At 43.5% G+C, this 27,297-nt stretch overlaps 1 protein-coding gene across 1 annotated transcript in view; it reads left to right on the top strand.

Annotated features, from left to right (window-relative positions):
* The first annotated feature begins 1,479 nt into the window (after window positions 1-1,479).
* LOC149451888 (NACHT, LRR and PYD domains-containing protein 3-like) overlaps window positions 1,480-27,297 on the top strand; it is a 103,368-nt gene continuing 77,550 nt past the window's right edge. Inside the window, exons 1-3 of the mRNA XM_089690040.1 lie at window positions 1,480-1,859; window positions 21,055-21,122; window positions 22,148-22,447. Of these exons, the coding sequence (XP_089546166.1) occupies window positions 21,086-21,122; window positions 22,148-22,447 (337 nt within the window). The 5' untranslated portion in view covers window positions 1,480-1,859; window positions 21,055-21,085. The remainder of the gene's footprint in view (window positions 1,860-21,054; window positions 21,123-22,147; window positions 22,448-27,297) is intronic.

Raw genomic sequence — 27,297 nt, 5'->3', positions numbered from 1 at the left:
TGGAGGTCATCAGTTGGTGAGCGTTGTAGTTCCATTCTCAGGGACAACAATTGTCCTAATATAATAAAGAAGCCTGGGTAAAAATGGCATTTTAATTGAATGAATTCTGCCAAATCAGGATCATGAATAATCCACCCAGAGGTGGAGATCGTCTCCAAGGGTCTTAACCCCTTCCCTACCGGGCACTTTTACCGCCCTCCTGCTCAGGACAATTTTCAGCTTTCAGCAGTGTCCCACTTTGAATGACAATTGCGCAGTGCAGGGGCGGACTGACAACTCATGGGGCCCCCGGGCAATAGGAAATCAGGGGGCCCCTGTGTTCTCACCCACACTCAAACCACACCCAAAAAGCCTATTAAAGGTACCAGGGTCATCTCATGGGGCCCCTTACTGACCCCGGGACCTCAGGCAGTGCCCGGGTGTCTAAATGGTCAGTCCGCCCTGGCGCGGTCATGCAACACTGTACCCATATGACATTTTCATCAATTTTTTAGACATATAGAGTTTTCTTTTGGTGGTATTAAATCACCTCCAGGGTTTTTTTTGTATTTTTTGCTAAACAAACTAAAAAGGAATAAAAATTTGTTTTTTTTAAAGTTTTTTCTTAGTTTCTGTTATAAATTTTGTATATAAGTAATTTTTCTGCTTCACTGATGTGCGCTAATGAGGCTGCAGTGATGGGCACTGATAGGCTGCACTGATGGGTGCTAATGAGGCTACAGTGATGGGTACTGATAGGCTGCACTGATGTGCGCTAATGAGGCTGCAGTGATGGGCACTGATAGGCTGCACTGATGGGCGCTAATGAGGCTGCAGTGATAGGCACTGATAGGCAGCACTGATGAGGTACTGGTAGGCAGCACTGATGGGCATTCACAGGCATCATTGGGCACTGAAAGACAGCACTCATATATGGCACTGATAGGTGGCACTGATAGGAGTTACTGACTGGCATTGATAGGTGGCACCAATTGGCACTATTACTTGGAACTATTAGATGGCAGTGATGGGCACTGATAGGTAGCACTGATGGGCACTGTTAGACAGCACTGACTGGCACAGACAGTCACCACTGACTGGCACTGACTGGCACAGCTAGGAGGCACTGACTGGCACAGACAGGCATCACTGACTGGCACTGATAGGTGGAACTGATTGTCACTGATGGTTGGCACTGAAAGGCAGCTCTGATGGGCACTGATATTGAGGCAGTAATGGCAGAGTTCCCCTTTAATATGAACCAATGTGGTAGCACCCAGCTAGTGCAGAGTTCCCCTTAAATATGTAAGGTTTTAGTTTGCAGAGTTGAGCTAAGCTCTGACTCCTCCCCCCACATTTCCTGTCACAAGGGTCTGTCGTAATTTAGCAGGTGACAGTCTGAGCAGAAACCACAAATATCCTGTATGTTGCTTTTCACAGTTACAAGAAATTTCAAGAGGAAAATATATTCCTTGTGACGTAATCGCTAGTACAGGGCTTGAAATTTCTGTTCACCCGCTCGCCAAATGCGAGGGGAAATCCCTTTTTGGGGAGCACAGACGGAGCGGGTGGCTTGCAATGAAGCGGGTGGCTTGCAATGCGATCTCCAGACCCCGGGGATCGATTTCCGTTACACTTGTGCTCCAAGCCTTGTTGTGAAGCCAACTTCTGGTTTCTGACTTCCAGTTTCTGGCTTACGGTTTCTTCTTCGCCGCCTTGGGTCACACAAGGAGTGGCCTGCACTCGACCGCCTTGGGGGACACAAGGAGTGGCCTGCACTCGACCGCCTTGGGGGACACAAGGAGTGGCCCGCTCTCCACCACCTTGGGGGACACAAGTTCCACTCTCCACCACCTTGGGGGACACAAGGCCAGCTTAAGGTGAGTTGCTTGCATGCACACTACAGGTCATTCCTCAGGTGGCATTGATGTGCACTGATGGACACTGACCGGTGGCATTGATGTGCACTTAAAGGTGGTATTGATGGACACTATCAGGTGGCATTGATGTGCACTGATGGACACTGACAGGTGGCATTGATGGGAAATGACAGGTGGCATTGATTGACACTGACAGGTGGCATTGATGTGCACTGAATGGCACTGACAAGTGGCATTGATGGACACTAACAGGTGGCATTGATGTGCACTGATGGACATTGACAGGTGGCATTGATGGACACTGACAGGTGGCATTGATGTGCACTGACAGGTGGTATTGATGGACACTAACAGGTGGCATTGATGTGCACTGATGGACACTGACAGGTGGCATTGATGGGAAATGACAGGTGGCATTGATGGACACTGGCAGGTGGCATTGATGGGCACTGATGGGCACCGACAGGTGGCATTGATGGGCACTGATGGGCACCAACAGGTGGCATTGATGTGCACTGATGGACACTGACAGGTGGCATTGATGGACACTGACAGGTGGCACTGATGAGCACCGACAGGTGGCATTGATGTGCACTGATGGAAGCTGACAGGTGGCATTGATGGACACTGACAGGTGGCATTGATGTGCACTGATGGGCAATGGCAGGTGGCATTGATGAACACTGACAGGTGGTATTGATGTGCACTGAAGGGCACTGACAAGTGGCATTGATGGACACTAACAGGTGGCGCGTGTTATAACGGTAGCTTGGCGCGGTGTTATAGAGTACCCGGTGCGGTGTTATAGAGTACCCAGCGTAGTGTTATAGTGGTAGCTCGGCACGGTGTTATAGAGTACCCGACGTGGTGTTATAGCGATAGCCCGGCGTGGTGTTATAGCAATAGCCCGGCGCTGTATTATAGAGTACCAGGCGCGGTGTTATAGCGGTAGCTCGGCACGGTGTTATAGAGTACCCGACATGGTGTTATAGCGGTAGCCCGGCGCGGTGTTATAGTGGCAGCCCGGTGCGGTGTTATAGGGGTAGACCGGCGTGGTGTTATAGCGGCAGCCCAGCGCAGTGTTATACCGGTAGCCCAGTGCAGTGTTATAGCGGTAGCCCGGCATGGTGTTATAGCTGCATCCCAGTTCGGTGTTATAGTGGTAGCCCGGCGTGGTGTTATAGCGGTAGCCAAGTGCAGTGTTATAGCGGCAGCCCGGCGTGGTGTTATAGCGGTAGCTCGATGTGGTGTTATAGCGGTAGCCAGGTGCAGTGTTATAGCGGCAGCCCGGCGTGGTGTTATAGCGGTAGCTCGATGTGGTGTTATAGCGGTAGCCAGGTGTAGTGTTATAGCGGTAGCTCGATGTGGTGTTATAGCGGTAGCCCGGCGCGGTGTTATAGTGGTTGCCAGGTACAGTGTTATAGCAGTAGCTCAGAGCGGTGGTATAGCGGTAGCATGAAGCGGTGGTATAGCGGTAGCTCGATGTGGTGTTATAGCGGTAGCCCGGCACGGTGTTATAGTGGTAGCCTTGTGCGAGGTTGAAGGAGCAAAAAAGAATAAAACAGTTTATAGGGCACCAAGCACAATCATATTGCACCCAAGCACCAAAATCCCATCCCACATAGAAAATAAAGTTGAAAAATCCCCATCATGTCCAAAAGGTCAACAAGGAGAGGCAGATGTTCACAGGCAGCTAATAGAGGACAAGCACCCTCTGTGTCCTCAGTGAACAGTGGTGGTCATGGACATGGTGCAGGCAGGGCACGCTTGTCTTTTTTCAGGTTCTGGCTGTATTATTGAGCCACAACATGCAGAAGAGGTGGGGGAGGGGATAATGCAGCCATCCTCATCCTCCTCATCCTCTGTCACACAGGCTCATACTAGTTTGCCTTCCACAGCAGCTGCCAAAGTAACCTGTTCCACAGGCTCCTTGTCCACCACAGCTGCTCCTTCCATAGCCCCACCATCATGCATGGAGGAGTCACCAGAATTATGTGATCACAGTGTCAGTCCCATGCTGCTGGAGGATGCGCAGCAATATGAATGCTCCGATGTCGGTTCCCAGAATGAGGAAAGGAGTGACGTGAGCCTAGAGAGAGGGGGTGCCACTGAGGGAAGAGAAATTGGCAGTCGTGTTCCCTCAGCAACAGCACACTGCCAGGGTCTGCATCATATGGTGCAGGATTATCTGGGGACAAGAGCAGACTTGGAGACCTTTCCAACTGAGCATCCACTGGGTTACTGGGTCTTGAGGATGGATCACTGGCCAGAACTGGCGTAATATGTCATTGAGCTACTGACCTGTCCTGCACCCAGCGTGCTTTCCAAACGTATATTCAGTGCTGCTGGAGGTTTTGTGATCTATCAAAGAGTGCGTCTGTCCACAGACTCCACTGACCAGCTGACATATATCTCCATGAATCAGTCCTGGATCGACAGCAACTATCTTCTCCCTGAGGCTGATGTAATGGATTACATTTGTTAGGGATCTGGGATCCCTTGAAGACTGCCTAGGCTGCCTATCCTATTCCTCAATCCTGATTATGGTCGCTTCCAACAATATTTTTGGTTGTATGTATAGGGAGAGGAGTGCGGAGTGTATGGCGGTGGGTAGTATGTACAGGGAGAGGAGTGCGGAGTGTATGGCGGTGGGTAGTATGTACAGGGGGAGGAGTGCGGAGTGTATAGCGATGGGTAGTATGTACAGGAGAGGAGTGAGGAGTGTATGGCGGTGGGTAGTATGTACAGGGGGAGGAGTGCGGAGTGTATGGCGGTGGGTAGTATGTACAGGAGAGGAGTGCGGAGTGTATGGCGGTGGGTAGTATGTACAGGAGAGGAGTGCGGAGTGTATGGCGGTGGGTAGTATGTACAGGGAGAGGAGTGCGGAGTGTATGGCGGTGGGTAGTATGTACAGGAGAGGAGTGAGGAGTGTATGGCGGTGGGTAGTATGTACAGGGGGAGGAGTGCGGAGTGTATGGCGGTGGGTAGTATGTACAGGAGAGGAGTGCGGAGTGTATGGCGGTGGGTAGTATGTACAGGAGAGGAGTGCGGAGTGTATGGCGGTGGGTAGTATGTACAGGGAGAGGAGTGCGGAGTGTATGGCGGTGGGTAGTATGTACAGGAGAGGAGTGCGGAGTGTATGGCGGTGGGTAGTATGTACAGGAGAGGAGTGCGGAGTGTATGGCGGTGGGTAGTATGTACAGGGAGAGGAGTGTGGAGTGTATGGCTGTGGGTAGTATGTGCAGGGAGAGGAGTGCAGAGTGTATGGCGGTGGGTAGTATGTACAGGGAGAGGAGTGCGGAGTGTATGGCGGTGGGTAGTATGTACAGGAGGAGGAGTGCGGAGTGTATGGCTGTGGGTAGTATGTACAGGGGGAGGAGTGCGGAGTGTATGATGGTGGGTAGTATGTACAGGAGAGGAGTGCGGAGTGTATGGCGGTGGGTAGTATGTACAGGGAGAGGAGTACGGAGTGTATGGCGGTGGGTAGTATGTACAGGGAGAGGAGTGCGGAGTGTATGGCTGTGGGTAGTATGTACAGGAGAGGAGTATAAAGTTTATGGCGGTGGGTAGTATGTACAGGGAGAGGAGTATAAAGTTTATGGCGGTGGGTAGTATGTACAGGGGGGGGAGGGCAAAGTGTATGGCGGTGGGTAGTATGTACAGGGGGGGGGGAGTGCAAAGTGTATGGCGGTGGGTAGTATGTATATATTTAAAGAATAACATAGCTTAAGAACATATCAATGTATAATCACTAAACTATATATGTATCAATGTTAGAAACGTATACTAAATACACACAGATGCTATTAAAATACATAATGTAATAGTAAGTCACTTCTAATAACCTTGACATATACTACCAGAGACATTTAACCAGCTATGCCTAAATATAGTCTTCAGCTAGTTAGCTGTCTCAGCTAACTTACCCATATTTTACTGTCTCAGCTTAACTTGTATATCTTTTGGTCTCAGTTATAATTGAAGAATTGTAATACTACCATTTGTCAAAAGACCATTCACACATATTAATATTAATTATGACTAATCATAAAAACCAAATATTTTGCAAGCTTACCATCAATATAAGTGCCAAATCATAATTTTGATTTCTTAACACTCTACCTTAACAAGAAGCTACATGTCAGTATGTTAGCATATGACACCCCTGAACAAAAGTGATTTGTGATCAGGTGGGCACCACGGCCCTTGCCGCAAGATCCGGGTAGTCACAGCAGACTGGTGCTCACCCCGCACAACTCACTTTGTTGGCACAACAGTGTTGCTAGGGAGAACAGCACCCTTCTCAGAAGGAACCTGGTTCTCCAGCAGTGCAGTTGTACCAGATCACACCAAGGTGAACGTCTGGGAATAATGGATCTGTGTCCTGATCAGCCAAACCAGCAGCAGGTGTTGGTTGCTTCAGGATAAAAATTGCAGTTCCCTCCCATGCAACCACCTGAGAGGGGAGGTGTGATAATTGTGTGCTTAGATACATGGACGCTGACAACCATTTTGTATCATAATCTGCAAATATCATTCCACTCCGTCCTACCCCCTCCCTGGTGAATGCAATGTGATCTGTATGTGAACTGGGGTCACACGTGCATAGGCACAAGCTGAAAAAACGTAATGGTTGTAATCCTTAATTAGCCTGGTGCCAGAGTGACTGACAAACACTTTCCTCTGCCCGGTCGTAAAACCATAACTCAGTCGGTCCCGACCTAAAGCATGACAGCAGAAGGTGCCATAAAACGTACATCCCACATGAGTCATTTTTCATACATATTCATAAACTTCAGCAGGAACTAGGGCACATTGATATAAAGTATATATTCAGGTAGGTCATTTTAATACGAGTCACATGACACCTTACATCCCTATGTAGTGTCTACAAGAGGGTAGAAAACAATATATTTTATCCGGAGTGGCAGGATATGCTATAATTTGGTATCTGGACGTTCAGTATATGATTCTACATATTAATCTGCCAGTTGCTAGGATGCTACCTGTACCTATTGAAGGTTATTGACCATAGTATGAACTTGTAAGGGATTTGGTCATAACCTGAGTCCCCGCCTAACACCCATCCCCAAATTAGGCGATTGGCTCTTTGCTTTCGGGAGACACCCCTTTGGGATAATAGAAAAAAGGCTGACATGCCTGGAGAGAAGTAAGACATCTCTCCCTTTTAACAGCAGGAACATCTTTGGGAGAAAGGCAACCTTTTTGTTCGGACGATTGGACTCTGCTCAAACCATCTTTTTCTGTAAATATTTTAATTGCACCATTTTGACCTTTTTAGTACTAAATCCTATTTTCTTAAAACCAGATGGAACAGTTGATTGATTAATATTCCTGGCACTGACAGAACCCTGGAAATTGATCTCCATATTTTGGGCATTCACAAATGTCAAGGAGCTTACAATCTAAGGCCAGAAACTCAGACATATACTAGGCCCAATTAACCTAACAGCATGTCTTTGGCAGAAACACACCCGTACAGAGAAAGCATGCAAACTCCAGACAGGTGCAGCCATGACTGGGATTAGAACCCATGACCCACATGCTGTAAGTTCTGAGTTCTAACCACTCAGCCACTGTAAGAGATAGAGTGTGAGCTCCAATGTAGAATAGTTACATTGTTTAAAAAAAATGAGAAAGCGAGAGCTAGTAAAATTATATAGACTACTAAAATGGTATTACACAAGATAAATATAAATCTAGGTATAGATATGAAGGTAGCAGCTAGCACTCAGGGTATTGGCAACAGTCCCAGAATAGAAATATGTTAAAGTAATAGTGCAGCGCTATAAATGCATGTGATCAATCATAAACGCATGTAAAATCAACAAAGTGCAAATAAGTGCAATAATGATGTAAACTGGTAAATGGTGCTAAAAAAAGTTCAAATCATCATTCCTGAATAATGGAATGTCCTTCATGTGAGAGTACCAACTCAGAGAGTGCCTATGAATGGCACGTGTGGTTTCTCCGTGATGGATAGTAGTGCATGAACTCATGAAAGGTAATCCACCCTTGGGATGGGTGTACACTCACCAGAACAAAAGTATTAATGAGCATGGGTTATACACATCACACATCTGGGGGTGCAGTGGTATGCTGGCAGCTATGGGGTAATCATCCAGCTCCATCCATCCATCCATCCATCCATCAGGGTGGGTGCCAAACAGGGGTGGACTGACTATTCGAGCTCTCGTGCACTGCCCGAGGGCCCAGGGTCAAAAGGGGTCCCCATGAAATGCCCCTGGTACCTTTTTATAGGCTTTTTTTGGGTGTGTTTTGAATGTGGACAAGGACACAGGGGTCCCATGATCCCCTATTGCCCCGGGGGCCCCATGAGTTGTCAGTCTGCCCCTGGTGCCAAAATGGTCCTGGGGAGGAATTAGCTCAGCCACAGGAGCCAGAAAGGTGCTTAATAGTGTAGTACTTTATTATAATGGTCACGAGTAACAATTTTAAAATATCCACGTGGAGTAATAAAAATAGCAAAGTGAGTACCAAGATGGCCGCCACTCCTCAATGGCGGCTGCATGGCATCAGCAATTAGGCTTCACTCAATGCGTTTTGTGTACCAACATGTCCTCAGGGGCACACCAATAGGTTATTCTGTATCTCCTTCAGCATTCATATGAATAATTATAATTTAATATCAGAAAAACCCAAACATATCCGTATACTGTACCGTATACTCTGGGCTGCAGGTATACACACAGATCCCACCCACTAAAGTATACTGTGACGGAGGTGTGGGTGGGACAGAACACACGTGGAGAGCAGGGGGCACACAAGGCTTTTATTGAATGATTTGGAGGGCACTTGATAGGTATAGCAAGGGTTAAGGGGCACACAGCAGAGGGCAGTTCAGGCAGGCAATGGGTAAGTCTGGGAACACAGCAGAGGGCAGGCTGGCAGGCAATGGGTAAGTCTGGGCACACAGCAGATGGCAGTTCAGGCAGGCAATGGGTAAAGTCCAGGCACACAGCAGAAGGCAGTTCAGGCAGGCAATGGGTAAGTCCGGGCACACAGCAGAAGGCAGTTCAGGCAGGCAATGGGTAAGTCCGGGCACACAGCAGAGGGCAGACTGGTAGGCAATTGGTAAGTCCTGGCACACAGCAGAGGGCAGTTCAGGCAGGCAATGGGTAAGTCTGGGCATACAGCAGAGGGCAGGCTGGCAGGCAATAGTTAGTCCGGGCACACAGCAGAAGACAGACTGGCAGGCAATGGTTAGTCCGGGCACACAGCAGAGGGGCACACAGCAGAGGGCAGACTCCTTGGCTGTAGGGTCTGGCCACACCTCAGACTTCTCACAGCACCCTGGATTACAACCAGGGAAAGATCTCTCTGCTCGGGTCCTTCTCCGTTTTTTTATCGCTGGAGCAGGACGCTCCCAGCTTGCCACGGCAACAACTGGCCTGGCTTCGGGTTTCCATGGCAACAAGCCTCGCTCCCTCACTCCAGCCACGCACAGGGAGCACTCCCTTTGTCTCCGGCGGGTGCAGAGCACGGGAACTTCAGGTTTATGCTGTGCCCGCCGAGATACGGAGAGGGGGGGTGTGTGGAGACACCTAGGTAGCCTGCATGTGGAGAATAAACATGCAGGCACAGTTGGGCAGCAGACTCCTTGGCACCCAGCCGAGAAGAGGTGTGAGACTCGCTGCAGGAGGCAGCGCCCTGGCACCCAGCACACCACTTTATGTGGGCTACGTGCAAGCGCAGGGACATGCAATGGGGAAGGGGGGGAGAAAGAGAGGGAGCGAAGGAGGTGGGACCGTGACAGCCCCTCCCCTTTTATTTTACAAGTGCCAACAAGGGGACCTCAGCGGATCTCCTTGGAGGCACCTGTGGGGGGTAAGCTCACCTACTGAGGGCCCTTCTGCCGGGATAGCCTGTCTGCATTTTGGTGTTGGCTCCCCAATCGATACTGGTTGGTGAAGTTGTAGGGTTGGAGGGCAAGGCTCCATCTCAGGACACTCCCGTTATCACCCTATTCAGCCATGTGAGTGGGTTGTGATCCATGAAGATGGTGAATTCTCAGTCATACAGATAGGGTTGAAGTTGTTTTAAGGCCCAGACTATGGCCAGACATTCTTTTTCAATGGTGGCATAGGCGACCTCCATGTCCAGAAATTTCCGGCTGATGAAGGCAATAGGGTGTTCCTCTCCAGCCTCGTTCACTTGGCTAAGGACCTCCCCCAGGCCGTAGGTGGAAGCATCAGTTTGCACCAAAAAGCATCTGTAGTCAGGGGCAGCCAAAACAGGGTTGCTTGCAAGGGCAGATTTGAGTTCATGGAAAGCAGAGTCACAGGCCGGGGTCCAGTTCACCATTCTAGGGCAGTTTTTCTGGGTAAGGTTGGTCAGGGGCTTTGCCACAGTGCTGAAATTAGGAACAAATTTGCAATGCGGGTTCTGGTTTCAGTTTCCCTCCCCCTACTCTGTGGCCTAGGTACTGCACCTCAGCCATTCCCATCTGACATTTGTCTGGTCTTATTGTCAACCCTGCCCCACATATGCGGTCCAAGATGGTCCCCACATGCAGTAGGTGTTCCTCCCAGGTGTCACTAAAGATGGATATATCATCTAAGTAGGCACAAGCGAATCCCTGGCATCCCTCCAAAAGCTGGTCTACGACTTGCTAAAAGGTGGCAAGTGCATTTTTTATCCCGAAGGGCATCACCAGGAATTTGAATGGTCCGAAAGGGGTAATGCAGGTGGAGCATTCTATGCCCTCCCCAGTAAGGGCAATTTGCCAGTAGTCCTTACTAAGGTGCAGGGTGCTGACGTATTGTCAGTACAGTAGTTAGTCTATACATGGTATGGGGTAGGTGTCGCTAACAGTGTAGTCATTTAGTTGCCTGTAGTCTATGCAAAAGCGGGTGCTCCTGTCCTTTTTAGGCACTAGCACCACTGAGGAAGCCCAAGGACTGCGAGAGGGCCTGATGATGCCCAGCTGGAGCATTTCTGTGAGCTCTGCTTGGATGGCCATTTTCACAGACTCGGTAGGGGGCCTGCTGGATAGGTTTTTGTCCGTGAGTCACTACATGGTGAATGGTTAAATCAGTACGTCCCAGGGCTGCCGAGAATGCAACAGCCCAGTCCTCTAGTACAGGCCGCATCTGACTTGTTTGCTGGGAGCTTAGTGGGCCCCAGTGGGAATCTGGTCAAGGGAGTGTGTAGTTTTGGTGGTGTCAGGAGGTCGGGTAGGGTTCCCTCATCAGCCTCCCTTGTGGGTGTGGGGCAGATTGCCAGTATAAGCAGGGTCCTGTCATGGTATTCTTTTTTTTTTTTAACAAGAAACTTTATTGTGTTTTCAATAATACATAATCTTAGCAGGAGAAATACTCCAAGGATGTATCTCAGTAACAAAACATTGTTGTTAATTGTATTAACATAGTAATCAAAACAGGCAATAGTAAGAATTACGTATAGAAAATCTGAACATAGAAATTTGCCATATACTTGATATCTCTGAGGGGAATTCAGAAGATGAAAAGAAAACATCTAATTGTAGTACCATCAGTAAGGAAATCTGAGGAGAGACTCTGAAAACTGATGAGAAAGAAGAAGAGGTGTGTTGTGAGTCAGAGATGTAGAAGGGTGTGGAACAGTATGCTATATCATATCCAGAGATATGAAGGTGACAATAGGTTATAATGTAGTGGTTATGTGCCAGATTACTGAGACTGTGTTGAGAGCCAAGTAAATGGGTTGAATACTAAAGTGGGAAGAAAAAAAACGTATTTGAAAAAGAATTAAGCAGAGAGGAAGGAGAAAAATGAGGAAGTTAGAGGGAGCTATAAAAGGAAAGGAGAGACATGAGAGAGAGACTAAGCTGGAGAGCAAAAGCGAAAGAAAAGAGAAGATGAAATTAATCAGGAGCGGGCTGGAGGGGCCCTTCCCAAGAAGTCACTGAATATGTTTAGCAGTGAGCCGAACGGTGTATTAAAGATCAAGGGGGGGGGGGGGGTGCAAGAGAAGGCATTATGTAGCTGAAGGTTCTGTAGGTGTTGTAAGGCCACACTGGTTAGGGGTGGGAAAGGATAATGTATAGGGAATTAGAGAAGGGATTAGAGTATACAGGAGACGGTGAGGAAAAATAAAGTACAAATAGTTAGATGGAAATTTAGTTTGGCTGGCTAGGAGTGGTAAGAGAGCAGCAACAAAAGAGCCTTGTATGCCTATGATACAGTCATGTGGACTTGAGACAAAATGGATCAATATGATATAGTCAGATTACTGGATCCTGTTTCCAGGTGGAATCATAACAGAAGAGTCATGAAGTAATAACTGTTGCTCTGAGGTCGGAAAGGACTGTTGTATATAGAGTTTCCATTTTTGATTATAATGTTCCTCTCTATAGTGATGGGAGGAGGTTAGAAAGTTGAGCTGATCCAGATGAAGAAGGGCATTGAGATCTGTCTTGACATCTGAGATATAGGGGCTGTTAGAGACCCATTTTTTCAGTAGAGCTCTTCTCGCAACCATCAGGCAAGAGGACAGCCATGGTTTTGTGGCACGGAGTGTGGCAAGCTGAAGCGGCTAGCTCTTGGCAGAGGCAGTTCCAGATTGCCAAAGAGAAGAGGTAGGGGGTCCCTTGTTAATTGGAGAGAAGTAATGGAATCAATGTAGCTGAGTAGTTGGGTCCAGAAAATAGATATGGGTTGGAAAGTCAAAAATCTGTGTTTTAACGAGGGTTTATAGTGACCACATAGAGGGCAGGTAGAAACTGAAGGATTCCCACGGACATATAAGCATGGCATATAGGCATGATACATCAGCTTGAGTTGTTGCTCCCGCCAGAACTCATTGGTGTTGAAAGCGCAGGAATTGTTGAAACCAGTGAGGAGTTGATCCATTGAAAATGTGTTATCAAAGTCTCTAATCCAGGGATAGTTGGTAGAGGATGACTCTAGAGATTGTATTTAATGTAGATTTAATGGTCCATAGATGTTAGATATCTTGTATTTTCGATTCCTGACTAAGGTATCTATGAGCGATGAACGGAAGCGGCCAGCTTTAACTGGTGTTATCATATTCACATAGTTACATACTTGTAAGACGTATAGAAAATGGTGAGGAGGTAGATTGAAGGAAGTTGAGATCTGAGAAAAAGACAGGGGAGAGCCAGAAGCAATGTCATATAATTGGTTTACCAATTTGAGGTCCTGTGTAAACCATAGATCATATGCCGCGTGTTGTTGCAGGACGGGGAAAGCAGGATTGTGGTGAATGGGGAGGAAGCGAGATACCCAGGGGGGATACCCCTAGTTTGCGTCTGATTTCCCTCCATGTGATAAGGGTATCTTGTATGAGTGGATTATACTTTAAGTGTGGTGGGAGTGAGTTAGGGTTTGAATGTAGAAGGGCTGTGAGATCAAAAGGGTGAACCATGGCAGATTCTAATTGTAGATTAGAGTAGTTAGAGGACTTGGTCAGCCAATCTATACATACTTGTAGAATGCAGGAAAGATTATATACTCTGATATTTGGAAGACCAATTCCTCCCTCACATCTAGGCAGATATAGCTACTGCAGGGCAATGCGTAAGCAATGACCTTTCCATAAAAAGTTGGAGATCGCCTTGTTTAATCTAATTATGTCCATATGTTTAAGCAGTAGAGGGATAGTTTGAAGAGGGTATAACAATTTTGGGAAGCTCGGCATCTTGAAGAGATGTGCCTGCCCCGAAAGTGACAAGGGCAGCTCTTTCCATAGCTCCAATTTGCCTATAATTTTTTGAATTGTCGGTGAATAATTAAGCGAGTAAAGAGAAGCAAGTTTTCCAATCTATATTCCTAAATATGTAATGTGACGTGAGGTCATTTTGAAAAGAGAATTGAGAGCCCATGAGGGGGTGCATGCATGGAATAGCGGGCGGACTTTGCTTTACGTGAAATTAATGCGGAGACCCGAACAGTGCCGGAAGGCCATGAAAATATTGTGAATATAAGGCAAGTCGTGGGTTGGGTCAGCCGTGAAAATCAAAATATCGTCAGCAAACAATGCTAGACGTAGATCCTGCTGTGCAATTTGAACTCTGTGCAGTTGTGAATGGAACAGTAGGAAGCGGGCTAAGAGTTCTAGTGCCATGTTGAAGAGCAAGGGGGATAGGGGGCAGCCTTGTCTTGTTCCTTTATGAAGTTTTATAGGGGGAGATATGTGTCCTGCAGCAATCACCTGTGCCGTGGGAGCCGAGTACATAACTTGGACTAAATGAGTGAAAGGGCCCAAGAACCTAATCTATGTAACACCATCTGTAGCCACTGAAAATTAACATTATCAAAGGCCTTCTCGGCGTCAAGGGAAATTATCGCTATATCCTGGAGAGGATTGATTTTTGCATGGTTTAATACAGCTAGTACTTTGGGGATGTTTGAAGTGGCAGAGCGACCCTGTATGAAGCCTGCTTGAGAAGGGTGGATGATGGAAGGCAAGATGATGGCTAAACGATTCTGTGACGGAGGGTAAGCGGGACAGAAAACACAAGGCAGACGGAAAACAGTTAAAGCTTTATTAAAACAGACAACAGTCACTCAATGGGGAGTAGTGCAGGGAGAAAGAGTCCAAAATACTTGTAATCCAGCCCCGATGGGCAATGTTAAAGGCTCTACAGCAATTTGTAATCCAAGAGGCAGTTCATAAGCAGTCAGATAGCACAAGGGGAGCATACACTCATGCAAAGCTCATGCGATAGTCTCAGGCAGAGCTGACAGCGTTCCAGGCAGGGCTGATGTAGCTTCTGGGATCCCCCTTCCTCCAATGGAGCTCAGACAGAGCCGGGGGGCCACTAGAGTCCAGCTGAACCCCTCAGTGGTTGCCCAGCAGAATGGCACAACAAGAGAGACCAGCACTGACCTCTTAAACCCCCTGAGCAGGAAGAGAGGTGGAGGGGTAATTAGCAGGTGACAATGAAGAGAATGAAACTACAGTAATTTAATTTGTGGCTGTACACAGAAAGGACTGGTTGGGCAGGATAATTAGTGGGGGGAAATACATTAATACAAAAGTAAGGCACTAATTAGGGATGTATACACCAATTGAATTTGGGACCTTTTGTGGAGGGGCCAGTTAATTACAGCTAGGGGCCTTTGGCACACAGGAGTGAATACTAATTGGAGGAAGCTCTTCCTAAATTTGGGACCTTTTGTGGAGTGGCGAGTTAATTACAGCTAGGGGTCTTTGGCACACAGGAGTAAATACTAATTGGAGGAAGCTTTTCCTATGACCAGGAAGGATTAGGAACAAGGAATTAATACCTGGGACTGGCAGAGACCCATATTGTGACAGATTCACTATAATTTTTGAGAATTTTGCGGTCTAAATTTAGACGGAAAATTGGTCTATAGGAACCCGGTTCAGATGGGTCCTTGTCTTTTTTTGCTATTAGTTTTATATGTGCTTGGAAGGCTGATGGAAGGTACGCTCCCCCTGCTTGTATTGAAGAGTACACTGATTGTAAGGTTGGAGAAAGAGTTGTATCCATGAGTTTATAAAATTCGGAAATGTATCTGTCTAGGCCGAGACCTTTACCATTTGCTAGGGTTTTTATGGCAGAGTGAATGCCGGATTGTGAGATAGGAGCATTGAGGGATTGGAGTGCTACGGGGTCAATTTGGGGAAGAGCAATACTGTCTAGGAAGGAGATGGCCTGTGATTGATCAATGGGTTCGGATCCATAAAGTTTAGCATAGAAATTTTCCAATATGGAAATAATTTCCTCAGGGGAGTGTTTTAGCGTGCCCTGAGAGTCTTTGAGGGAGGTGAAGTGTGTAGGTGTAAACGGTTTACGGCACAAGCGGGCTAGCAATTTACCATATTTGTTGCCAAATTTATGTTACTGTAGATCTAAATAGGATTGGTACATAGATTCTTGGGCTGTTGCCCATGTTCCAAAGTGATGTTTTGCATCTAGCCAGGCTTTCCTGTGCTCATGTGTGTTGGATTCCGCCAAATTTTTTTGAGTCAGTTGGAGTCGATTACTAGCTTCTGTGTATTTGAGAGTGAGCTTTTTCTTGTAAGTGGAAGTAAAAGCGATGATTTTACCACATAAGACCGCCTTACCTGCTTCCCAGAATAGATTTGGGTTAGATAGATGAGCTGCATTAGTGAACTGGAAGTCCGTCCATGTGTCTTGGAGTTGTCGTAACAGCTCCTGATTATTTGCTAAGAAGGAAGGAAAGCGCCACATTTTGTGTTGTGTGTTATTAAGATAGTTCAGAGAAATGGAGATGGGAGAATGGTCCGAGATAGCAATATCATGTATGTCTGAAGATGAAGTGAATTGCGTTGCAATGGAATTGCAGAATAAATAATCTATTCTAGAAAGCGAGTGATGTACCGGAGAAAAGAAGGTGAATTCCTTCCTCACTGGATGGGCCAAGCGCCAAATATCTGTTAATTGCATTGCTTCCGCAAAGGAAGATAAGAGAGTGTGTGTAGGGTGGGACTCCGAGGGTGAACGATGGTTAAGATCCAGGGAATGTGACTTGTCTTCAAGGGCGTTCATGAATGAGTTGAAATCCCCTCCAACTATTAAAGGGAGATGAATGTAGCAGTCTTAAAGACAAGTCCTGGAAAAACTGTTTAGATGGTGAATTCAGGGCATATGTGTTGGTGAGGACCAGGGATTGAGACCCTACTTTAACCTCCTTAGCGGTATTCCCGAGTGTAGCTCGGGGTAAAATGTCAGTACCAAAAGCGGTATCCCCAAGCTACACTCAGGCTTACCATGCGGCGTTGCTCAGGGAGTCCCTGCAGCACTTACCTTGTCCTTTGCTCCCACGATGTGTCCCCTGCAGCGTTCCCAGCCATCTCCTCCGGCCGATGCCGGCATCCGGCTTCCGTGTTCCGGTCCCTGTGACGTCGGGAAATTTGAAATTTTTAAAAAATTTCATTTTTTTAAAAAATTACTATTACAGTACATAGTAAAACATTGCTGTTTCAATGCATTTCACATACATGTTGTCCCGAGTGCTTTGTCCGGCGCCCTGCCTGCATTTTGACTGTTCTTTCTGCCTGGAAACTTAGGAAAGTCCATGGCGTCCAAAAAGCGTCCCTTTAGGTCAAAAGTGGTTTTAGACCGGCTAGAGAACAGCGATAGTAAATCAGAACCACTTGCCGAATTGAGTGGTAATGATTTGTGGGGGAAATTCCTCATCAGACACTGAAAACGATGTTGCGACTTTGCTCAGCGATGTGCAAATTTGCCTCTGTATTTCAAATTTCAGTGTTTTTGGTTTGATTATATTATTGAATTAAATGTATTATTATTATATTATTATTTTTTATGATTATTTATTAAATTATAATTTATGATTTCGTGTTTAAAATTTTATCCTACCCGGGATGTTTACTAGACTCTTGTTCGGACAGATTTCAGTGAGTTATTCCTAAAAATTACAACCTACAATAAAAAACTACATATTTCCATGCAAAATAATGGTACCGCTTTCAGCACAAAAAATCGGAAATAATCAGACCGCCGAGGAGGTTAAGATGTGTTGCTAGGAATCTGCCTGCTTCATCAGTGTTTACTGAGAATATTTTGGGAGTGAGTCTTTTGTGTATCAGAATAAGGACTCCAGCTTTATTGTTGAGTGAAGGGGAGCCTATAATGTGCCCTACCCAGAGTTTCTTCATGCGAGCAAAGTCGGTTTGACCTATAATGTGCCCTACCCAGAGTTTCTTCATACGAGCAAAGTCGGTTTGACCTATAATGTGCCCTACCCAGAGTTTCTTCATACGAGCAAAGTCGGTTTGACCTAGATGTGTATCTTGGAGTTGTGCTACATCTGCTCTGAGTCTGTGGAGATGACGACGTATCGCCATGCATTTATGTGGTGATCTCAAGCCCTTGACATTCCAGGAAATACGTATCATTGTGTCACATGAAAGGTGATGTGTACCGAGGTGATAGACTTGCAGGTTTGCTGAGTGCAACAATCTAGCAGCCCATCACTACCCCATCTCTGATGGAATATGATTGACTCCCAGGGAGGGGAAAAGTCTCCAGAGAAATGTGATGAAGGAAAGTAAAAAGGGAAAGAGAGAGTAGAGCAGGATGGCCCAACTGGGGCCTAACTGATTGGCAAAATAAACAGTAAACCATAGCTATATACTGGACTTCACGTATTTCTGCATGCTGTCCCTATGCTACGACCAGCGTATCCGGATAGTAGCAGAATAAATGATCTGCAACAGGCGCTCATTGGAATTGTTGAGAGGACAGAGGAGCATAGCCCCCTGACCTATTTGGTAGCACCGAGGGGGAGTGGACTCAAGAAATCGAGTGGCCAAAGCAGAACTTTTGGTCGAGGCAAGGCACAGAAAAGGGGTGTCACAATAAATGCATGTATAAATGATCAAACAGAGTGACAATTAAGTAACCACAAAACCAAGAGTGTTGTCACTATATAGCGGCAGTTAGAGCTAACCGTGGACTCAAATCGAGGTAATATCTAAAGGCCTAGAATACTTATATGTAAATGACTGGAGCAGGTAGATTAATGTGAGGAGCTATCCATATAGCACCTGTATGGCTGCGTCAACTCAGGATTGGCGAGATTTGGAGGAGGCAAAGTTGGCGTTTTGGTGGATCTTTGCGGGGGCTTTGTTGATCTCTAGGGCTCGAGTGTCAGGTGGGATGATGGGGAGACGTTAAAGCTTCCATGTCCCCCAAAGAATCTTGTAGATATTGAGTGGCTTCTTCTGGGTGGATGAAAGTCTTTGTATCACCAGAGGGTGTAGTGAAGCGGAGAGTAGCTGGATAAGCCAGGGTGAACTTGTAACCCCTTCGGTATAGCGTGGCACATATTTGCTGAAAGGCCTTACGTTTGTGGGAAACCTCTTGTGAATTATCAGCAAATAGGAGTAATTTGTGACCATCTATTTGCAGGGACCGTGAGTTACAGAAAGAATTGAGAATAGACACTCGATCAGCATAATTGAGATATTTGACGATCACCGAGCGCGGTGTGCTATGGTCATTCGAGGGCAGCCCTAGGCGATCTGCTCTCTCGATTTGGCATGGTGTGGTTATGCCCAAAGCTGAGGGTATACGTGTGGAACATAATTCTGGAAGTACCCCTGATGGAAATGATTCCGGAAGGCCCACAATTTGCAATTTTATTTTTTTGTGAGCAGTTTTCTAAATCCAACTTGTCTAGGTTGGTTTGGTGTGTACGATTGGTCTGATATGTACCTGTACGTAGTGATTGAATGTCATCTTCTAAATGTGACAAATGCTGCTCCACCTCAGTTAAGTGTTTGGAGTGATCACCCATATCCCTCCTAATCTGGTCAATGCCAGTGGCTACAACATTATCCACAGCTTGAGTGATTGTGGGCAGTAAGATGGAGGCGGCTGCTTGTGCAACCTTTTCATAAAGATCTGTGGGACTACAAGTGCCAGGAGTAGTGCCAGGGGTAGTGAGCAGAGCTGGGAGCATTGTGACAGTGTGAGCAGGGAGGATGTTTGTACCTGCTTCAGCATTTCTGTCAGCCTCTGTGCCTGTGTTTATTGAGTAGCTGTTATCGGCGGCCATCTTGGCTGCAGGAGGGGGAGAGCTGCATCCCTCTCCCCTCATGGCGGGACCGGAGCCGGCCGGCATCGGCAGAAGGAATTGCTCCATGCCGGAGTGATCGGGATCATATGGGTGGGTCAGAGGGCTGATGATAGCTACTGACATTCTCTGAAAGGGCTCCTTGTTGATGGGTAGGGTACGGAGTGGAGCTCTGGGGTGATCACAGGTCCGGCAGAAGTTAGCAACAAACTAGGAGATGCCCGGCCAGTAAAATGCTTGGGTCAGTCTTTTTTCTGTTCTCCTCTTCCCCAGATAGCTAGTTAAGGGAATGTTGGCAATTTGGAGCAGTGGGAACCTAAACAATTGGGGAATTATAAGCTGTTTAGTTGCAGTTTGAGGCTGGCCTGGGCATCTTGAGTTCATCAGGCAGTACAGTAGTCCTTGCTCCCAAAGGAGTTGCTCCCCACATTCCCTTACTGATCCGGCATCTGCCTGCGCCCTAAATCTGCTCAGAGTGGGGTCAAAGTCCAGTTCCCCTTTAAATTTTCCTGGTCCCAGGTCAGAGTGGTATTTAGGCCAGGGTAGGGAGCACTCACTGGATCCAGGGTGGGAGGGGGTTTCGGGTGGGCCTCTTCACCTGGAAGACCTTGACTGGCTTGGCTCCTGGTCACAACCCTCACGTTCTGGCACTGCAGCTCCCCTAGATCATTTCCAAGCAGGACATCTGCGGGGAGCCTGCTCATAACTCCAATCTGGTAGCGCTTTTCCCAAAATCCATAGTCGAGATGTACTGAAGCCCTGGGAATGTGCTTCCTGGCACCACCTGCTAGTTTTATGGAGAACCCAAGGGCCTGGTTTGATGGCTTCCAGTTTTACCACGCGGGGATCAGCGATGGTGAGGAAGGCCCCAGTGTTTCAGAAACCTGTGGTACTTTGCCCATCAATCAGGACTGCTTGCAGGTGGCGCTGCCTCTGCTCAGGATAGGAAGGGACAAGTGGGTGAACACTGTATACTCCCAGGTGTACTGGCCTTTGTTTAGGTCACCCATTCTCTGGGCGGTGGGGGAAGTTCGATGTAGTTGCCAAGCCCGGCCGAGGAGAGGTGTGAGACACGCCACAGGAGGCAGCTCCCTGGCACCCAGCACACCACTTTATGTGGGCTATGTGTGGGTGCAGGGAGGACATGTAAAGGGGAAGGGGGGGAAGAGAGTGAGCGAGGGAGGGGGGGCCATAACATGTACTGTACACCTTTTGCTGACAAAGTGGCCACTGAAGTGCCAAGAAACATGATGATGATGTCTTAACCTGTTTTTACGGTCAATAAATACCAACCTTCTTGAAGAATCTACTTGGATTCACTTGGCTATAAATGGCACCGATTTGTGGAGGTCACACCTAAAAGTACGAGTCTGTATAAATTGTGGCCCTAAACAGGGTAAAATTCCCAATATACCAATCAGATGAATGCCAGGATGAAGGTTCTGATTGACCTTCAGAGTTATGGGTTGTAAATGACAGAAATCCATCCAATTAGGATCTTCTCTGATTGGACAACCAGGTGGCCAATCGTTATTCGCATAAGAAAACAAAATCCTTCTTATTGGTTCTGTTCATCGCACCACAAATGAGTTTATGATTGTTTTTGCTCCTTCCAGGTGATGTTATCTCGGGTCATCTCCTGATGTCATGGCGACCTCTTCCTCCTCATCCTCCTCCTCACAAGGTATGACTGCTGATCCTGACAATCCTTTCCAATGGTTTCCTCCATCTCACATCTCCAGAGATTGGAATTAGATGATAGGGCATCTTCTGTCTCTGTAGTCTGGACATTTCCTGTAGACATCTGGTCTGTCCTCCCATTAGAAGAGTTCAGAAGATTCCATCAATTTCACAATCACATTCCCTTGTTTTCAAATTTTATTTATCATTGATGGAAATGATCTTCTGAGATGGCCCAGTGATCCATAATGACTGGATGACCCCAAATTGTATGGTTAGCTGTGCAGTGGTCGGGGGAATCCTTTGTCTATAATCCTAAGGAGGACACAGACCTGTGGTAGATGACACATATTGCTGGGAGATTTGGGGGTAATCGTTCTTAGTTCACACTGATCAGACACATCATTTTATGGGGGTAACATTTTTTACAGGATTTATAGGTTTTTTTAGTTTACTATCAAACAACAAATAAACGTGATGTTTAAAATGGTCACCCCACATATACATTAGGAGGTCTATATATAAAATACGTATTATGAGTTTGTGTCATTTGTACAGCCATCACTAATAATCCCCATAATGTGTCTAATAGGTTACTTCCTATAATCATCAGCTCCATCTAGTGGCCATAAACAGTATTTTTCTTGAAATACCTCAACTAGTAAGATATGACATTATGGCCACTAGATGGAGCTGATGATGAAAGGAAATAAACATATTTGACATATTATGGGGATTATTCATGAAGGTGATTTCTTTTTTATAAATAGACCCCTAGGTTTTTGCATTCAATATTAATTCATCTGAGAGGCAACACACCATCCTGGAAGAGGTCATGTGACATTATCACAGGGAAGCCAATCCCTCCATAGGATAATGTACATATAGACATATTGGGGGGGATTTCCTTCCTCTTCTATATGCTCTTTATAGCATTACCAGCTGCCAGTACAGACTTATCAGCTGTCATGTGTCAGAAATCATCCAATCAGGATAAATGTTTATGGTTGCTAATTGTCATCTCTGCAGGGTCGGCTCCTGGTATTGGAGGAAAGTGGAAACAAACCCCCGGGGATCTTCTCATATATTCTCTGGAGGATCTGAAAGGATGTGACTTCAAGAGATTTAGGGACAAATTGTCTGATTTCTCCTATGGAGATAAACTTCCCATCCCCCGAGGAAGACTAGAAAATACTGACTGCATCTCCACCAAGAACATCCTGATAGACACATATGGAGAAGGGGCTCTGGATGTCACCATTAAAGTCTTTTCACTGATCGGTCTGATGGGACCCGCAAATGACCTCCAGGAGAGGAGAGCCCAGAATGGTGAGTTCCCATCTATAATAACCATTTTCTACCAATTCCTGGTCAATATCTGTGTGAGGAAGAACTAGGAATGTCATCCAGGGAAAGCCAGCGACCAGTCAGGAGCTTCCAATTGGATGAACCCCATGCCACTGAGAGTGCGCACATATGGGACCTCACAGAAGTGGGTCTTTATCCTGGGGGCCCCATATCTGTGTACCTCTTTGTACTGGGAGTGCTGCACAGAGACCAGGATCTCACCAAGAGCCCCGGGTATCGTACTAATGAACACTTCCCGGTCACCTGATCGCTGTGATAGCCTCTGATTGGCAAACAAATTGATCAGGCAATGTGCAGCCCACCTCTATGTTTTATTTATTTATGAATGGAGAGAAAGAAACATTGTATACATACAGGATCCATTATATCACACATTGTATACATACAGGATCCATTATATCATACATTGTATACATACAGGATCCATTATATCATACATTGTATACATACAGGATCCATTATTTAATACATTTTATACATACAGGATCCATTATATAATACATTATATACATACAGGATCCATTATATAATACATTGTATACATACAGGACACATTATATAATACATTGTATACATACAGGACACATTATATCATACATTGTATACATACAGGATCCATTATATAATACATTGCATACATACAGGACACATTATATCATACATTGTATACATACAGGATCTATTATATCATACATTGTATACATACAGGATATATTATATCATACATTGTATACATACAGGATATATTATATAATACATTGTATACATACAGGATCCATTATATAATACATTGTATACATACAGGATCCATTATATAATACATTGTATACATACAGGATATATTATATCATACATTGTATACATACAGGATCCATTATATAATACATTGTATACATACAGGATCCATTATATAATACATTGTATACATACAGGATCCATTATATAATACATTATATACATACAGGATCCATTATATAATACATTGTATACATACAGGACACATTATATCATACATTGTATACATACAGGATCCATTATATAATACATTATATACATACAGGATCCATTATATAATACATTGTATACATACAGGATACATTATATCATACATTGTATACATACAGGACACATTATATCATACATTGTATACATACAGGATACATTATATAATACATTGTATACATACAGGATATATTATATCATACATTGTATACATACAGGATCCATTATATAATACATTATACACATACAGGATACATTATATAATACATTGTATACATACAGGACACATTATATCATACATTGTATACATACAGGATCCATTATATAATACATTATATACATACAGGATCCATTATATAATACATTGTATACATACAGGACACATTATATCATACATTGTATATATACTGGACACATTATATCATACATTGTATACATACAGGATCCATTATATCATACATTGTATACATACAGGATATATTATATCATACATTGTATACATACAGGATCCATTATATAATACATTGTATACATACAGGATCCATTATATCATACATTGTATACATACAGGACACATTATATCATATATTGTATACATACAGGATACATTATATCATACATTGTATACATACAGGACACATTATATCATACATTGTACACATACAGGATACATTATATAATACATTGTATACATACAGGAAACATTATATCACACATTGTATACATACAGGACACATTATATAATACATTATATACATACAGGATCCATTATATCATACATTGTATACATACAGGATCCATTATATAATACATTGTGTACATACAGGATCCATTATATCATACATTGTATGCATACAGGATCCATTATATAATACATTGTATGCATACAGGATCCATTATATCATACATTGTATACATACAGGATCCATTATATAATACATTGTATACATACAGGACACATTATATAATACATTGTATACATACAGGACACATTATATCATACATTGTATACATACAGGATCCATTATATAATACATTTTATACATACAGGATACATTATATCATATAATGTATACATACAGGATCCATTATATAATACATTGTATGCATACAGGACACATATCATACATTGTATACATACAGGACACATTATATCATACATTGTACACATACAGGACACATTATATAATACATTGTATACATACAGGACACATTATATAATACATTGTATACATACAGGACACATTATATCATACATTGTATACATACAGGACACATTATATCATACAATGTATACATACAGGATCCATTATATCATACATTGTATACATACAGGATCCATTATATAATACATTGTATACATACAGGACACATTATATCATACATTGTATACATACAGGATCCATTATATAATACATTGTATACATACAGGATCCATCATATAATACATTGTATACACACAGGACACTTTATATCATGCATTGTATATATACAGGATCCATTATAGCATACATGGTATACATACAGGATCCAATATATAATACATTGTATACATACAGGACACATTATATAATACATTGTATACATACAGGACACATTATATCATACATTGTATACATACAGGATCCAGTATATAATACATTGTATACATACAGGACACATTATATCATACATTGTACACATACAGGATACAGTATATAATACATTGTATACATACAGGACACATTATATCATACATTGTATACATACAGGATCCATTATATCATACATTGTATACATACAGGATCCAGTATATAATACATTGTATACATACAGGATCCATTATATCATACATTGTATACATACAGGATACATTATATAATACACTGTATACATACAGGACCCATTATATAATACATTGTATACATACAGGACACATTATATAATACATTGTATACATACAGGAAACATTATATAATACATTGTATACATACAGGATCCATTATATCATACATTGTACACATACAGGACACATTATATCATGCATTGTATATATACAGGACCCATTATATAATACATTGTATACATACAGGATCCATTATATAATACATTGTATACATACAGGATCCATTATATCATACATTGTATACATGCAGGGCACATTATATCATACATTGTATACATACAGGATCCATTATATTATACATTGTATACATACAGGACACATTATATTATACATTGTATACATGCAGGACACATTATATAATACATTGTATACATACAGGACACATTATATCATACATTGTATACATACAGGACACATTATATCATACATTGTATACATACAGGATCCATTATATCATACATTGTATACATACAGGATCCATTGTATAATACATTGTATACATACAGGACACATTATATAATACATTGTATACATACAGGACACATTATATCACACATTGTATACATACAGGATACATTATATAATACATTGTATACATACAGGATACATTATATAATACATTGTATACATACAGGACACATTATATCACACATTGTATACATACAGGACACATTATATAATACATTGTATACATACAGGATACATTATATCATACATTGTATACATACAGGATCTATTATATAATACATTGTATACATACAGGACATATTATATCATACATTGTATACATACAGGACACATTATATAATACATTGTATACATACAGGATCCATTATATAATACATTGTATGCATACAGGATCCATTATATCATACATTGTATACATACAGGACACATTATATAATACATTGTATACTTACAGGATCCATTATATTATATATTGTATACATACAGGACACATTATATCATACATTGTATACATACAGGACACATTATATAATACATTGTATACATACAGGACACATTATATAATACATTGTATACATACAGGACACATTATATCATACATTGTACACATACAGGACACATTGGGGTTTATTTACTAAAGCGGGAGAGTCCAAAATCAGACTCCCTTCTGCATAGAAACCAATCAGCTTCCAGGTTTCATTGCCAAAGCTTCATTGAACAAGCTGAGGTTAGAAGCTGATTGGTTTCTATGCAGAAGGGAGTCTGATTTTAGACTCTCCAGCTTTAGTAAATAAACCCCATTATATCATACATTGTACACATACAGGACACATTATATCATACATTGTACACATACAGGACACATTATATCATACATTGTATACATACAGGATCCATTATATCATACATTGTATACATACAGGATCCATTATATCATACATTGTATACATACAGGATCCATTATATAATACATTGTATACATACAGGACACATTATATCATACATTGTATACATACAGGATACATTATATAATACATTGTATACATACAGGACACATTATATCATACATTGTATACATACAGGACACATTATATCATACATTGTATACATACAGGACACATTATATCATACATTGTATACATACAGGATCCATTATATAATACATTGTATACATACAGGATCCATCATATAATACATTGTATACATACAGGACACTTTATATCATGCATTGTATATATACAGGATCCATTATAGCATACATGGTATACATACAGGATCCAATATATAATACATTGTATACATACAGGACACATTATATAATACATTGTATACATACAGGACACATTATATCATACATTGTATACATACAGGATCCAGTATATAATACATTGTATACATACAGGACACATTATATCATACATTGTACACATACAGGATACAGTATATAATACATTGT

This window comes from Staurois parvus, unplaced genomic scaffold (genome assembly GCF_062004578.1).
Source record: "Staurois parvus isolate SC_StPar_1 unplaced genomic scaffold, SC_StPar_1.0 ptg000512l, whole genome shotgun sequence".
Classification (NCBI taxonomy): Eukaryota; Metazoa; Chordata; class Amphibia; order Anura; family Ranidae; genus Staurois; species Staurois parvus.
This window is presented reverse-complemented; position numbering and strand designations above follow the sequence as displayed.